Genomic DNA, 14,186 nt, shown 5'->3' with positions numbered 1-14,186 from the left:
ATGGGGGAGGGGGAGTAGGATTGTACAGAACAGAAAGGGGAAATTTAATCTTAATTTGTTTAAAACAGAAGGGGAGAGCTGTTCAGTTGTTGAATTATCTTTCCCAGCCTTTATTTAAAGATGTGAAAATAGGGCCTCCCTCCTCATTTGGCAATAGAGTAGTATCAACAGTAAGAACTGAGTACGCCTATTTTACACAAAACGCAGCTTGTTCATGAGCAGCTATTAACAGGTAATCTTCAACTTATGATTATTCATTTAATAACTGTTGGAAGTTATGATAGTCCTGAAAAAAGTGATTTAATGACTGGTCCTTGCACTTACAATTACAATTGCCGCAGCGTCCCTGTGTGGTCACATGATCCAAATTCAGGCATTTGGCAACCAATATGTATTTACATCCTGAGATCATGTGTTCACCACTTGCAGTCTTCCTAGCTGGTTTCTGACAAGCCAAATCAATGGGAGAAGCTGCATTCACTTAATGACTACAGTGATTCATTTAACAACCACAACAAAAAAATCATACATTAGGTGCAACTCACTTAATGGTTGCCTCACGTAGCGACAGAATTTCCAGTACCTTTACAGTGCAGACAGTTTAATCTGACAGGGATTGTGTGTATTTTAAATTTGCACCGAACCATGATTAAAAGTGAGTAGTCTGAAATAAACTCTAATTTGTTCGCTGTATCTGGCATATTACATTGATTAAATATGTTTGTGTCTCTGTGTTATATTCCACGCCTGAATATAAATGCAGAATTTATATTCAGGTTTGTAACTACCATATATTGTGTGTGAAGGTAACCTTTTCGTGTCAAGACTGCATGATTCTTAACGTTTTGAGGGACTGTTAAACTTCAGATGATGGTAAAGTGGAGTGGGGAGTAATTGCATGTCTGAATGCTTTCCTCTTTCACAATGTGCCTATGGGAAATGAGCATATGAGAGAAAGTTCAGAAAACATCTCCTGCTCTGCTGGATGTGTGAGTGTTATATGTATACTTAATAGCAAGAAACACTTCAATTTGCAATTACTGTAAGCTCCAACATGAAATTATACAATCCAAAAAAAGTCTATACTTTAGGATATTTTCAAAATTTTAACATCTAGAGGTAATAACCTCTTTTTTAGACAAACCTTTCCCTACCTCTTACCACAACTGTTTTTAACAAGTTTTTTAGCTCATGTATTTCGCGTCTAAACATGTTCCTCTTTTCCCCGTCCCCTTCCTTCCCTTGGCTTCCCCCCCCTTATCCTTATATACTGAATTTCTCAGATTATAAGAGTGGTTTCGGAGGGAAATTTGGTGTTCAAACCGAAAGGCAGGACCCATCAGCTGTGGGGTTTGACTACAAGGAGAAACTAGCGAAGCACGAGTCACAACAAGGCAGAGTTTCCACTTCTAACTCTTATCCAGTAACTAACCCAGACCTAAGCTGCTCATTGCAAAACCCTATACAATGCATGGCAACTTTAATTTCTTCTTCCTTTGCAAATACAGCAGGGAAATAATTAAGTGACCTTCAGTTGCCTTAATCATGTATGTCCTGAATGACAGTGCATCATCCCATCTAACTGTGCTGCTTGGTGTACATTCCAGCAAACTTTGGGGGTGCTCAACAGCGTGTATATTTTTAATCACAGCATTTACTTCCTTTCCATATCCTGGCCAGTAAATCCTTTGCCTCCTGTTTCTTTAGCACACAATTCCAGATTTCTTTACTAATTACAGAAAATTATTATAAAAAATGGTTTCAAAATGAAAATACAAAATCCCTTTGCCAAGGTTAGTACTGAAGATGATGATATAGCTATATATAATATGATAATGATTATAGAATGATTTTAACTTTTTTCCAATAGAAATATACGTGAGGTGCCAGCTAGATAAGAACTTTCTGTTTGAGTAATAACTTGCTTCATGCAGTGTATTCGTTAACACGAACGCATCTGGAATTATTATAACATTAACATTTTAGGTAAATACACTTAATTCCAGTTTTTCACATTTCCCTCACAAAAGCGTTGTATCTATGTAATATATATGTGCATTGCGTCTGTCTGCAAAATTAGCCAAAATAAGCAGGAGATAAAAACTTTTAATACTTGATTCATCCTTGTGTTTTTTCTGTTGTATGTCCAGCACAAACATGTTTGTCCAGCATTTAAATGAATTCTTCTTGGCAGTGTTTAAAAACACAACATGGCCATTATTTTTAAATCCTTAAGACATTCACAATACTTGTTCTTCTTAAAGAAGTAGCATGTAATACCTTGACATAGTGGCCTTCATGAAGATGCAGAATGTCTGACTTAAATCTCTCCTCTAACAATGTGACGATCTGCACTCCAGATATGGCTTGAGGGAGGGAGAGCACCTCTGTCTTTGCTTGGATCTGATGTCATTTGAGCCAGTGGTTGCGGAAGTATGTTTTATCCTGCTGTCACTTGCATACTAGCCGATGCTTTGGGACCCTCAGAGTATATACGCTTTTTTTTTTTGCATCTACTTATTTTGTATTGTGGCTTGGCTGCAATCACTGTGTCCTTTGTGCATGAACACCTTTTTGATAACCACTGAGAGAGAAGCATTTACAATAAATCATTTTTGTTCTGTTTTTAGATTATTCTAAAGGATTTGGTGGAAAGTACGGTGTGCAGAAAGATCGGATGGACAAGGTATTGAATTAAATGAGTTACGGGATTAGAATTCTTCCAAAAATCACTCTGCTATCATTAAAGCGTACTTTCTCTGAAGACATTCTTGTCTTGTTAAGGAGGACTGTACAGTCTACAGAAAAGATTGCAAAGAAGTGCTTCAGACCTCACATAGGGCCAGCTCCTCTCTACTGTTCAATAAATCGTGCAAGTTTTTTTTAAAAAAATCCCTGTGTTCAAAACTAAAAGAAAAGACACAGCTGCTTTAATGAACCAAATGAGTATAGCAGCCTATTTAATATTGACCACAAAGCAGCAAACCCTTTAGGTACATGGGCAAGAATGAAAAAAGTCAGGCTGCTTTAATGAGTAGCAGTTAGTTGCTCTGGTTCTGAACCCTGGCATGTCATTTTTGAAGTGTGCACAGCCCTTTTACACGGTTTATTAAGATTTTTGTGTCATAGCAGAAACCTGGACAGTTTAGTGCAAGTGTGAAAAGAAAAGGGAATAATTGGCTAGCAGGAATCATAGAATAACAGAGTTGGAATAGGCCATGGAGTCCTGTTCCTGTTCAAAGCACAAATTCAGGTAAAATATTTCCAATAGCATGTGGTATGTAGGTGTGGTTATATGTGTGTATGTATATATGTGTAGGGCAAGAGAATATGTGGATGGAAACTAATGAAGGAGAAAAGCACCCTAGAACTAAGGAGAAATTTCCTGACAGTGAGAACAATTAACCAGTGGTAGAGCTTGCCTTTAGAAGTCGTGGTTCCTACTTTATTGGCTTTTAATAAGAGACTGGACAGCCACTTATCTGGAATGGTATAGGCTTGTTATGTGTCTGCATATATACAGTATATACATATTACAGTTTTAGTGCAGCTTTCCCAGTTAAGAGAAAGATTGGAATATGTACCTCTTTCTGTCTTGTATAAATTCATTTCAGAATGTCTGAGAATAACCTACGTATCTGAGTTACCTATGATGTAGAAGTAAATGTGGTTTGTCTAAGGAATTTATTTTTGTTCCTTTATGTCAGTGTTTCTCACACTTAGCAAGTTTAAGATGTGTGAACTTGGAATTCTAAAGCTCAGCAACCAGCAAGTTGGAGGTCAATACATCTTAAAGTTGCCAATGTCGAGGAACACTGCTTTATATGAATTGGGTTCCGTTGTCTTGTATTGATAGAATGCATCATCTTTCGAAGACATTGAGAAATTGTCTTCAACATACCAGAAGACCAAACCAGTGGAAGCTGGTAAGATCCCCCCTTTCATGCTTTTTTAAATTATATAATTGAGTTTACTTTAACATTTTAAAAATCTCAGGGTTCTCATATCAGCAAAGAGCTGAAATGTCTAGCTTTTAAAGTTTGGGTGAAAAAAACAGAAGTCAGGTAGCCATCTAATGTAATTGTTTTCTGCCTACCATCCCTAGAGAGAAGGGCTATTTATTTAAACCAAATGTGCCAGCCTATCTTTAGTCATATATTTGGAACTATCTGTCATTTTCTAATTTAAATCAGTAACTAGGCAACCCGTGGCCCTTTGGCTCATCATTTCAGAGACACTTCCTTACCTAAACAAAGAAACAAAATGACCATGGGCAAAAAAATCAGTGGGATGGGAGTAACTTTGGCTTCCTGTTGGGATTCCCCATTGAATTTCCTTGTGAGAAACCGGCAGTGAGCATCAGAAATCCCCCCCTCTCCCCTCACCTTCCTAGTAGGCAGGGTAGGGGGGAAGTGAGAGGTTGGACAAGTGTCCAGGAAGCTGTCATTGAAAATGAGGGTCACATGACTGCAAAAGTGCAGTGGCGGCATTGAAGCAGCCTGACCCCTCTGAAGCAAATTATTCTCCAAATTTGAGAATAATAGGTCCCAGCAGTCTGTAAGATAGCCTCTTTGAGTCACCTTTGTGGACAAAGTTTCCCCCAATTGAAGGTTGCAGGGTACAAGCGCTTCAGTAATATATAGATGGACTCAGTTTAAGCTCCCAGCTGATCGTATTTTGTGGCAGATGTTTCTGTCAGGAGGTTGAATGAGTTACTTTCCTTAGCAACTTGTGATCTTTTATAAACATAAATACTGTATTTTCCGGCGTATAAGACGACTTTTTAACCCATGAAAATCTTCTCAAAAGTTGGGGGGTCGTCTTATACGCCCAGTCGTCTTATATGCCGGAAAATAGTACATAAATCAATCGAGCGCCCCCTTTCTTGCAAAGCAACTTCAAGCCTCCTTAGTCCAGTCCCCCCTCCAACGTGACTCTCCCTTCCCACCCCCAAGAGCCTCTAAGCCCCTTCCCCTCCCCCTTGCAAATGCCAGACCCCGGGAGCTCTTGCGTTTATTCCAAAGGGTGGATGGAAGGAAAAGCCCCTTTCGGCTCTGGCGTGGCTGCAAGTCGACGAGCCCGGGAAGGCATGCCCTCCCCTCTCACTGTGGAGGAAGCAGGGCAGGCTGGCGTCAGGCGGGAGCCGGCAGGGCAGTCCTGCGCACGCACGCGCTCCCCGGCTGCTAAGGAGTCCTCGGGGAGCCATGGCAGGCGCCTCACGCCCTTCCGTCTCGAGGCGGCACCGGCGGAGCCGTCCGGCATTGGGCGGGAGCCGGCAGGGCAGTCCTGCACACACGCGCGCTCCCCGACTGCTAAGGATTGCTCGGGGAGCCGTGGCAGGCACCTCACGCCCTTCCCCCTCGAGGCAGCACCGGCGGAGCCGTCCGGCGTCGGGCGGGAGCCAGCAGGGCAGTCCTACGCACGCACGTGCTCCCCGGCTGCTAAGGAGTCCTCAGGGAGCCGTGGCAGGCGCCTCACACCCTTCCCTCTCGAGGCGGCACCGGCGGAGCCGTCGGGCGGGAGCCGGCAGGGCAGTCCTACGCACGCGCGCGCTCCCCGGCTGCTAAGGATTGCTCGGGGAGCCGTGGCAGGCGCCTCACGCCCTTCCCTCTCGAGGCGGCACCGGCGGAGCCGTCCGGCGTCGGGCGGGAACCGGCAGGGCTTTGCACCATCTGCATCAGACAGGTCTGAATCGGGCTTGTGTCGGACACTTGGCAACTGGCATGTAAGTATTTTCCGGCGTATAAGACGAAAAATCTTGAAAATCCTCTCAAAAGTCGGGGGTCGTCTTATACGCCCAGTCGTCTTATATGCCGGAAAATACGGTAATTTCTAGTCTGACCAGTGCAGTAAATAATTAGTCTAGATTTTGAGAGTAAGCGATTGGGAATCGTTTCTGAAGATTTGTGGGGAAAAATGGCTTATCAGATAATCTTTTTTCATTTTGTGACCCATTACAGCAAATGCCAAAACAAGCAACATCAGAGCTAACTTTGAAAATCTAGCTAAGGACAAAGAACAAGAAGATAGAAGAAAGGCGGAAATTGAAAGAGCTCAAAGGATGGCCCAGGACAAGGAAGAACAAGAAGAGGCTCGGAGGGCTCTTGAAGTTGGTGAAATTCATACTTTCGTTTTTCTATCTCACCATCTCTTCCTCCCTTCCCCCCTTCATTGGTTGCACCATTGCAAGGGTAGATTCTGAGAGAATAAAATCAAGATAAATACATGTGTATGGTACGTGTCAGCTTTCTCTAAAAGTTCCCTTATGTAACTAAGTAGTAATTATTCTAAGACTCTTCAATTATGGATTGTAGAAGAGTTACGAGAATGCAGTAGTCCGTGACTTACAAAAGGTTGTTTAGTGACCTTTTGAAGTTACAATGGCATCGGAAAAAGTGATTTATGATCAGTTTTCACTCTTACAATCATTGCAGCATCCCCATGGTCACATTATCAGATTCAGGTGCTAATTAGTCTGGATTTTGAGAGTAAATGATTAGGAATCATTTCTGAAGATTGGTGAAAATCTAATGTATGGCCAGCCCATGTCCAGCTCTCCGAATATGACATTGAGAGTAGATTCAGTCAGAGATGCTGTTTCATGTTAGATAAATGAACCTTTATTTTTTGCTTGAGTCTTGTATAAATGCTATAATAATGCTTTGTTAAATTCCACTTTTATACGAGGGAGAATTTTACAGTAACATCTTGAGGAGAGGGAAACCTTTGCAATGCAAGCATTAGATCTGTTCGCTTTCAACAAGTGTCTGCCTTCAACACTGGCCTTCCTGTTATGAACAAAGAAAAGCAGTTTTGCTGCCTATGTGGATAGCATGATTATTGTACTCCTGTTGGATTCTGTTAAATTTTTGACCCCAGAAAGTGTCAAAAGACTAGTCCTCACAGGTAAAGGTAGGGGAAGTATTAGCTGCACTCCAGTAAAATATGGTGACCTTTGGTATTTTGTGTTACATGCCTGGTAATATTCTGAGGTAGATTAACTGTAAAATATGTGGAGTCTGCTGGAAAAGATGTACTAAATTTGTTGAAGGGAGATGAATGCTATCTTCTCTGTAGTAATTTTGCTTCTTGAAAAATAACATGGCTTTGTACTTCCCCAAAATTGGCACTTTTATTTATTTATTTACATGCTGAGCAGGAAAAAAGTCGTTTCAATCAAAGAAATAGAAAAGCAACCTGTTAGCTCCATGTATAGTTTTAATTAAGAAATATTTTAAATTATTGCTCCTCAATGGCTACCTCTTTAGAATGTATTTAAGACATCAAAGGCATCCTAAAGATAATCTGAAGGAAATTGCAGGCAGTCTTTTGCAGCATGGACTGTCTTGCGCTACCCACACTTGTCTCTTTGAGATATTAAGGTAAAAAGAAATTCCCTGTCTGCTGTATATTATATGCACTCTGTGTAACAATGCACAAGTACTCTAATGGCTTAATTTACCTCACACATTCCCTGATAAAGGTAGAAAATAATAATCCTCAACTGATGTCAACAAGACAGGAGGAAGATTTATAGACTTGATTCATAAAATGTTTACATGAGCTTATGTGTTATGTTTATTGTCTGCCTTCTCATCCAAGAGGTTGGGTCCGTGGGCAGTTTATCAGTACTTAAATTTGTGATGTTCCATGGACATATGTTAAATTACAGGTAGTCCTTGACTTATGACCATAACTGTGACTGCAGTTTCAATTGCTAAACAGTATGTTCCTTTGACAAGTGATCAGACCTGATTTTACTACGTTTTTACCACATTAAATGAAACACTGCTGTTAAGTAACTGACATGGTCATTAAGCGAATCACATGGCCATTAAGTAAATCCAGCTTCCCCAATTGACTGTCAGAAGCCAGCTGGGAAGGTGGCAAATCACAATCACAGCGCAAGACGTGCAGTTCTTGTAAATGCGAGCCAGTTGCCAAGTACCTGAATTTCAACCCCATGAGTGTGGCGGTGGTTGTAACTTTGAGGCCATCATAACTTGGAATCGTCACTTAATGAACAGTTGTAAGTTGAGGACTACTTGTATGAGCTTGAAGTTTGATTTTTGATTTCTAGCAAAGCAGTAGAACATCCTTGGTTTCAGAAAAAGGAATAAAAAAGGAGATACTCCCAATACACTTACATGTTATGGAGTCCTCAGAGAAAGGCCGTGGTGGAGGAAGAAATGCATGAGCCATCTCATTCCAAGTGACAGAATTGGGATGGAAAGCCCAATAATGGCATCTCATGAGCAACCTAGGCACCTGTAAGAAGCCATGATGATGTCATTGTACAAATAACATAAATTACAATGACCTCTCCCCCTCATTCCTAGCTTGATGATTGTAGCTCTCGAGGTGGTATCCCTGCCTCAGATATTTCTTCTCCCCACTGTAGTCCTATCATGAAGAACTGAAAATCACTTGCAGCAGTAACCTGGGTAATCATAATCCAAGGTAAAATACTTCCTGCATATTGGTTACTTTCAATTTTAGTCTTCTGCACCATGAGCGCGTATCCTCAAATAGCTATGGTGAAGTTGGGCCCTCTGCAGCCAGTTGGTTTTTCATAATCTCTACCTACCTTGTGCATATTGATGTATGTTTAAACTACATAATAGCGTTTGCAAATCATACCTTGTTTTTTTCCCTTTTTTTGAAAAGGAGAAAGCCAAATCCAAGAAAGAGAATCCTCCTGAATCTCTAGCTCCGCAACCAGTGGAAGAAAAAGTGCCATCAAGTGTGATCTACGAGGTTGGTTTGGTTATGCCAGTGTCAGAGTCCTTTTTCCAATGCATTTTGTCTAGTATATTGACAGTATTCCCTCCTGCCAGTAAAATAATAAACAAAACGGCTAAATCCATTTTAACAGGTTGCCCCGATACCATTGTGAGTTGGAAAAGCTACAATTGTTAGATAATTTAACCATGTTGTAACAGATATCAGTCAATATGTGTCGGGCTTGACTGGTTATACATAACGATATGGTAAGAGAAGCCCATAATGCAGATGGGGTAAAGTAGGGTGTGCATTTTGTATGCGGGATATCAGGCGAGAATAGGAAAAAAACTTTCCTGAGCCCTCAAATGTGCTGCTAATCAGGTTGGGTACTCCTGCATGAAATGCTCAAACCATCTCCGTTATTTATTTATATCTGTTAGGCAGCCCAGTAAGAGTTTCCCTTCAAGTACTCTGAAGCCCAACTCTGTTTTGAGTACCTTCCTAAAGACTGAAGGCAGACCCAGAGAAGTCGTGTTATTGTTTCTCTCCCCCCCCCCCGGCTCCAAACCCATTCACATAGTGTAGGGGGCTCTCAGCACATTTTGCTGTATCTGAGAGACCCACTTGGAGACCCCGTAAAACTCCCTAAAATCTTTCTGGGTGGGCCTCCAAGTTGTGTCCACAGTGGCCAAACAGTAATTTTTAAAAAGTGACAGAAGGGAAAGAACTACAAAAAGCAGTCTTAACGTTTAAAGTGAATAAATGTTACATTCCAGATGAAATCAAATGTAGTTCTTTGCCCCAGCTTTGGGGAATAGTGCATGGCGCCCTATTATTGTGGATCACAGTGGGTCATGTTCCTAATCCAGTGCTTTCAAGAATGGTGAATTGCAAGGTGACATATCATAGAAAGTAGCTCACTTCAGGAGCAGCAGGGAACTTCTTGATGAATTCTTCTTGATGTCTCGCCTAATGCTTGCTTTTATTTGTGTAGGATGCTGCTTCCTTCGAATCTGGTTATAAGAGTTCCAGTGCAAATCCTTCCAATGTACACGAGCCAGAACAGGAGAGCAAAGCTGAAGAATCTGACTATCAAGAAGCAGTTAGTCAGAGAGAGCCAGCCTATGAATCGGGAGCCGTGTATGAAGAGGCTGCAGTAGGAAATCAGTATCAAGCAGGTTAAACAGCTTCTCTTTCACTTCTGAATCTTTGGATAACTCCATTTTGCTCTAGGATGTGATCACATGGGTTTGGCCAGTATAAGGCAAACTCAACATGCTGGGTTAAACTGCTTGGCGGCTAGGGGCAAGATAGATACGGTAAGAAGCAAAATAGGCTGGGGGGAAAACTTACTCTCAATTTTTCACTTGGTTGCTGGCTCAATATAGGTGAATCAATGCTTCTAAAGTCATTAGCAACACAAATAAGTGGTTGGAAGTAAGCCTCTCAAGGAGCATGGAACTTAACAAAGAGTAAATTGTTGAGGGTGTTGCTTAACTAGCAGTTCCCAATGGGTGCAATAAAAATGCCAATATTATATTGATGACTCCTTAGCATTCAGTCTAATCGTACCACTAAGGAGACCTTCATAAATGCCAGATCATGTACAAAGTAGATGATTTGAAAGTCCTATAGTGAAACATATCTTTTTTTTTAGATGAAACTGCTTATGAATATGAAAATGAGCTTGGAATAACAGCTATAGCCCTTTATGATTATCAGGCTGGTAAGTAACACAATAGCTAGTTTGAGTTCTAGTTCAGAACATAATTAGCCTCTGATTTCTACAGAATTGTCTGAATTTATTCTGTGAGCTAGAAGTCTGCACTCTCCTAAATAACCTTTTCTGGATTTGGGGGGAAAAATTACAATGGTAGCAGCAACACTATTATTGCTAATTGGAATCAAGGAAAGGTCTGTTTAATTGCAGTGTTCATGTCCATTCATCATGCTTTCATTAAGAGCTCCTTCTGTAGCATTTTTAATAGGTAATCCTTGACTTAACAACCATTCATTTAGCAACCATTCAAAGTTAAAACATCACTGGGAAAAGTGACTTGCAACCAGCCCTCGCACTTAGGACTGTTGCAGCATCCCCACGGTCACGTGATCCAAATTTGGGAATTTGGCAACCAGTTTGTATTTATGATGACCACAGCCTCTTGAGGGCCACATGAGCCCCACTTATGACCTTCCCAGCCAGCTTCCCACAAGCAGGGTCAGTGGGGGGGGGGAGGCTAAGATTTGCCTAATTACTACATAATCTACCTAACTGCAGTGAGTCGCTTAACAATCATGTCAAGAAAGAAAGAAATCAGGCATGATTTAACATTCGTCTTGCTTAGCAACGGAAATTCTGGACCCAATTGTGGTTGTAGGTTGAGGACTACCTAATGTAGAATGAGGTACAGAGTGGGCTCTTCTAGAAGCTGCTATCTAGGTATAAAGTCTCCATCAGGGCTGATGCGTTAAATCAGATGCTCTGCGTGTGCATCTCTGTAGAGAAGGCTACTCCGAGTAAGAAGGCCACTGCTGCAAGTTCCGAGCAACCCTTGTTCTCACTTTTCTGCCTTGTGCGTTTTCTGTTGACCTTGTCAGATCACCTGTGAATGCCAAAAGTGCTTTTTAAACTATAACCTACCTGGAAGAAGGTGGTATAAATTCCGACTTTCAGGTGCTGGAAAAAGTCAGAATGTAAGATGCTTCCACCTGCTATCTGTGAAACACAAATGTATATTTTGCTTGAGACCCTCTGAAAATGTGGTTTCCTCTTTGAGCCACGTCTATGGAGTTTCTTGGCGTGGGCTGCTCTGTGTCCACGAGGCAGTGCCCAGAGAAAGGGGTGTAGCCAGTGACTAGTCTCAAACTCTGGAATTCCTTCCTGATAGAGGCAAGACTTGCTCGGTGGGACTTGTTCTACTGACCACAATCGAAAGACATATTTTGTAATTCACAAAGATATAGGCTACCACCCTGTCTCTTGCTAGATTAGTTTTCTGTCTGGTGGAGTTGATTTCCTTTTATTCAGGTGTTTATCTCTGGGTTTCAATTGTTGAGCTTTAAAATTATTTTGTCCATGCCTATGATGGTTAGTTTTAGGATGGGGTGGGGGTTGAAATGTCCTTAGTCCTTCTGCTAATCTAACATTTCTGTTTTTTCCACAGCTGGGGATGATGAGATTTCCTTTGATCCAGATGATATCATTACCAATATTGAAATGATAGATGATGGCTGGTGGAGAGGAGTCTGCAAAGGCAGATATGGGCTTTTCCCAGCTAATTATGTTGAGCTGAGACAATAGAAACGAATGTCTACCATTTATGCCTTAATATACCACGATCATTCATCTGACTTATTACACTACAAATCATGTGGGGCTTTTTTTTGGTGCAGGAGAAGAGATTGAAAGGATCTATTCATACCCCTTTTATATTTAAAATACTTTGCTGATGCTTTTATAAATGTTTATGGGTCCAGAAATTGCTAATATATTGTGACTCTATGTTGCCCTGCAGCCTGTTATCATACTTTTTAATGCATTTTGAAAAAGGTTTTCTTGATTCCTTTGCCAAATTGTTGATGTTGATTTTCCCCCTAGTTTTTTTAGTTCTTTCTGACAGTAGTACATGTTTCATTTGTACCGTACAAATTATATCCAAGTGTTCTTGTACTGAACGTGGTCAGTTTTCCAGCTCCCAACTGTTGTATCTAGGTCACATTTCCACTTGCTGGGAACATTGCAGGTATGAACAGAGGAAAATGCTAGCTGGCTTTCAGTTAGTGGCAAATATTCATGAGAGGTTATTCTATATTAACCTGAGAAAGGACCCAGTATAGAAACCTATACTTATTTTTCATTCATATTCTTGGGAAGTGCACAGTCCAGTCAAAAGCTCTGTCATGTGACTTTAGTTGAACTTTTCCTGAGGTTCTGATAAGGAACTGATGTAAGCCTCACCTGGCTTTGCAATGTAAGTTTTGTTTATGCTGCTTTTTCTCTCGTGCACCTAGAACACTGTGAAATTTTTGGTCTTGGAGATTAGAAGTTTCCATTACATGCCCCCTCTAGCTCTCTCAGCCTGTCACCCTGATGATAAAACAGGAAGGATATGCAGCACTAATTCCAGTTTGTATGATTTGCAAAGAGGACAATGGGATGAGATGGCTTCCTCCATAGTAAATCTGGGTTTTTTGGGTTATATTTCACTAAAGTAATATTGCTCTTATGAGTATGTTAAACCCTTGGAGGAAATTGCCATTTTTAATCAATGACGTATTCTACATATTCAGCGTTGACTGCCAGTAACACTCAAATAAAGTGTAAAGATCTCTCTGTCTTTTGCCAGATGTAATGCTGAATTTCTTGCCATAACTTCTATAAAATAGAGAATTACTGATTTTAACCACATAAGCATCCCTACCAAAGACAGCATATATGTGTCTTGTTCATTTCTGTTTGGGAAGAGAAATTCAGGGATCAATCGGTCAAGGAAAGAAGTGAATGAAAAAATTAGCAATTAAGTTCAATAAAATATAAAAAAATATTTCTATCAAGTGCATTGTATATAAGGAAACATGGAATGTAGAGAGAAGTGATCTTGGATGGGATTGGCTACTTGGACAGTCTCGAAGAAGAATGTATGTAATGTTTATTTTCTATTATCTTCTCTACCAGTTCCTTGCTTTCTCAAAATTACATTGATAATAGTATGTTAAGTGGGCATGTATTTTATATGCAGTTTTAGCTTACCCAGCTTGCATAGGACAGCAGCTAGGATATACGATTCCTGTTTTCCTTCCTTCCTTCCTTCCTTCCTTCCTTCCTTCCTTCCTTCCTTCCTTCCTTCCTTCCTTCCTTCCTTCTTCCTTCCTTCCTTCCTTCCTTCCTTCCTTCCTTCCTTCCTTCCTTCCTTCCTTCCTTCCTTCCTTCCTTCCTTCCTCTCTCTCTCTCTCTCTCTCTCTCTCTCTCTCTCTCTCTCTCTCTTTCTTTCTTTCTTTCTTTCTTTCTTTTTCTTCTTTTTGTAAATTAAGTATTCAAATAAACTTTTGGAACCACTCCCACAGGATATTTTTGTGTCTAAACTGTTCTAAGATCTGGCACAGTTCCAGCCACCAGCTAAATGTTAACATATTGCATTCTGCTGGGTCAAATGCCTTCCACTTCCTTATCTTCAGCTAGTGAAGCTGAGTCCCAGTAGGAAAAGCATGACACGGATATTCTTACCCTGGTTTTTAAATTATCTGTGACTGAAAGGAGCATTTTATCCCAGTTATTCCAAGAGATAGTTGATTTAATAGTCCTGCGCATTGAGGACAAATGTTCTCCAAATGAACATATCAGCCCCTCTTTTGTAATTTTGGCACAGTCCCAAAGAGAGAAGAGGTGGAAATGTTAGTTGAGGACTGGTCTCTTCAAAATTCCAGTTGTTTTGGTGTGTTCTGAAAAATAGGAGTTTAGCAGA

General features: G+C 40.8%; 1 protein-coding gene across 4 annotated transcripts in view; it reads left to right on the top strand.

Moving 5' to 3' along the window:
- Window positions 1-13,974, top strand: part of CTTN (cortactin) — a 40,726-nt gene extending 26,752 nt beyond the window's left edge. For all 4 annotated transcript variants that reach the window (XM_081313764.1, XM_081313765.1, XM_081313767.1 and 1 more), the window contains 7 exons: window positions 2,631-2,686; window positions 3,857-3,926; window positions 5,961-6,109; window positions 8,668-8,757; window positions 9,719-9,902; window positions 10,382-10,450; window positions 11,889-13,974. In XM_081313764.1, coding sequence (XP_081169890.1) covers window positions 2,631-2,686; window positions 3,857-3,926; window positions 5,961-6,109; window positions 8,668-8,757; window positions 9,719-9,902; window positions 10,382-10,450; window positions 11,889-12,025 — 755 coding nt within the window. In that variant the 3' untranslated portion in view covers window positions 12,026-13,974. The remainder of the gene's footprint in view (window positions 1-2,630; window positions 2,687-3,856; window positions 3,927-5,960; window positions 6,110-8,667; window positions 8,758-9,718; window positions 9,903-10,381; window positions 10,451-11,888) is intronic.
- Window positions 13,975-14,186: the final 212 nt, after the last annotated feature.

This window comes from Vipera berus, assembly GCF_964194415.1.
Source record: "Vipera berus genome assembly, chromosome: 1".
NCBI lineage: Eukaryota > Metazoa > Chordata > Lepidosauria > Squamata > Viperidae > Vipera > Vipera berus.
The sequence above is the reverse complement of the archived record's forward strand: the minus strand, read 5'-3'. Positions and strand labels throughout refer to the sequence as shown.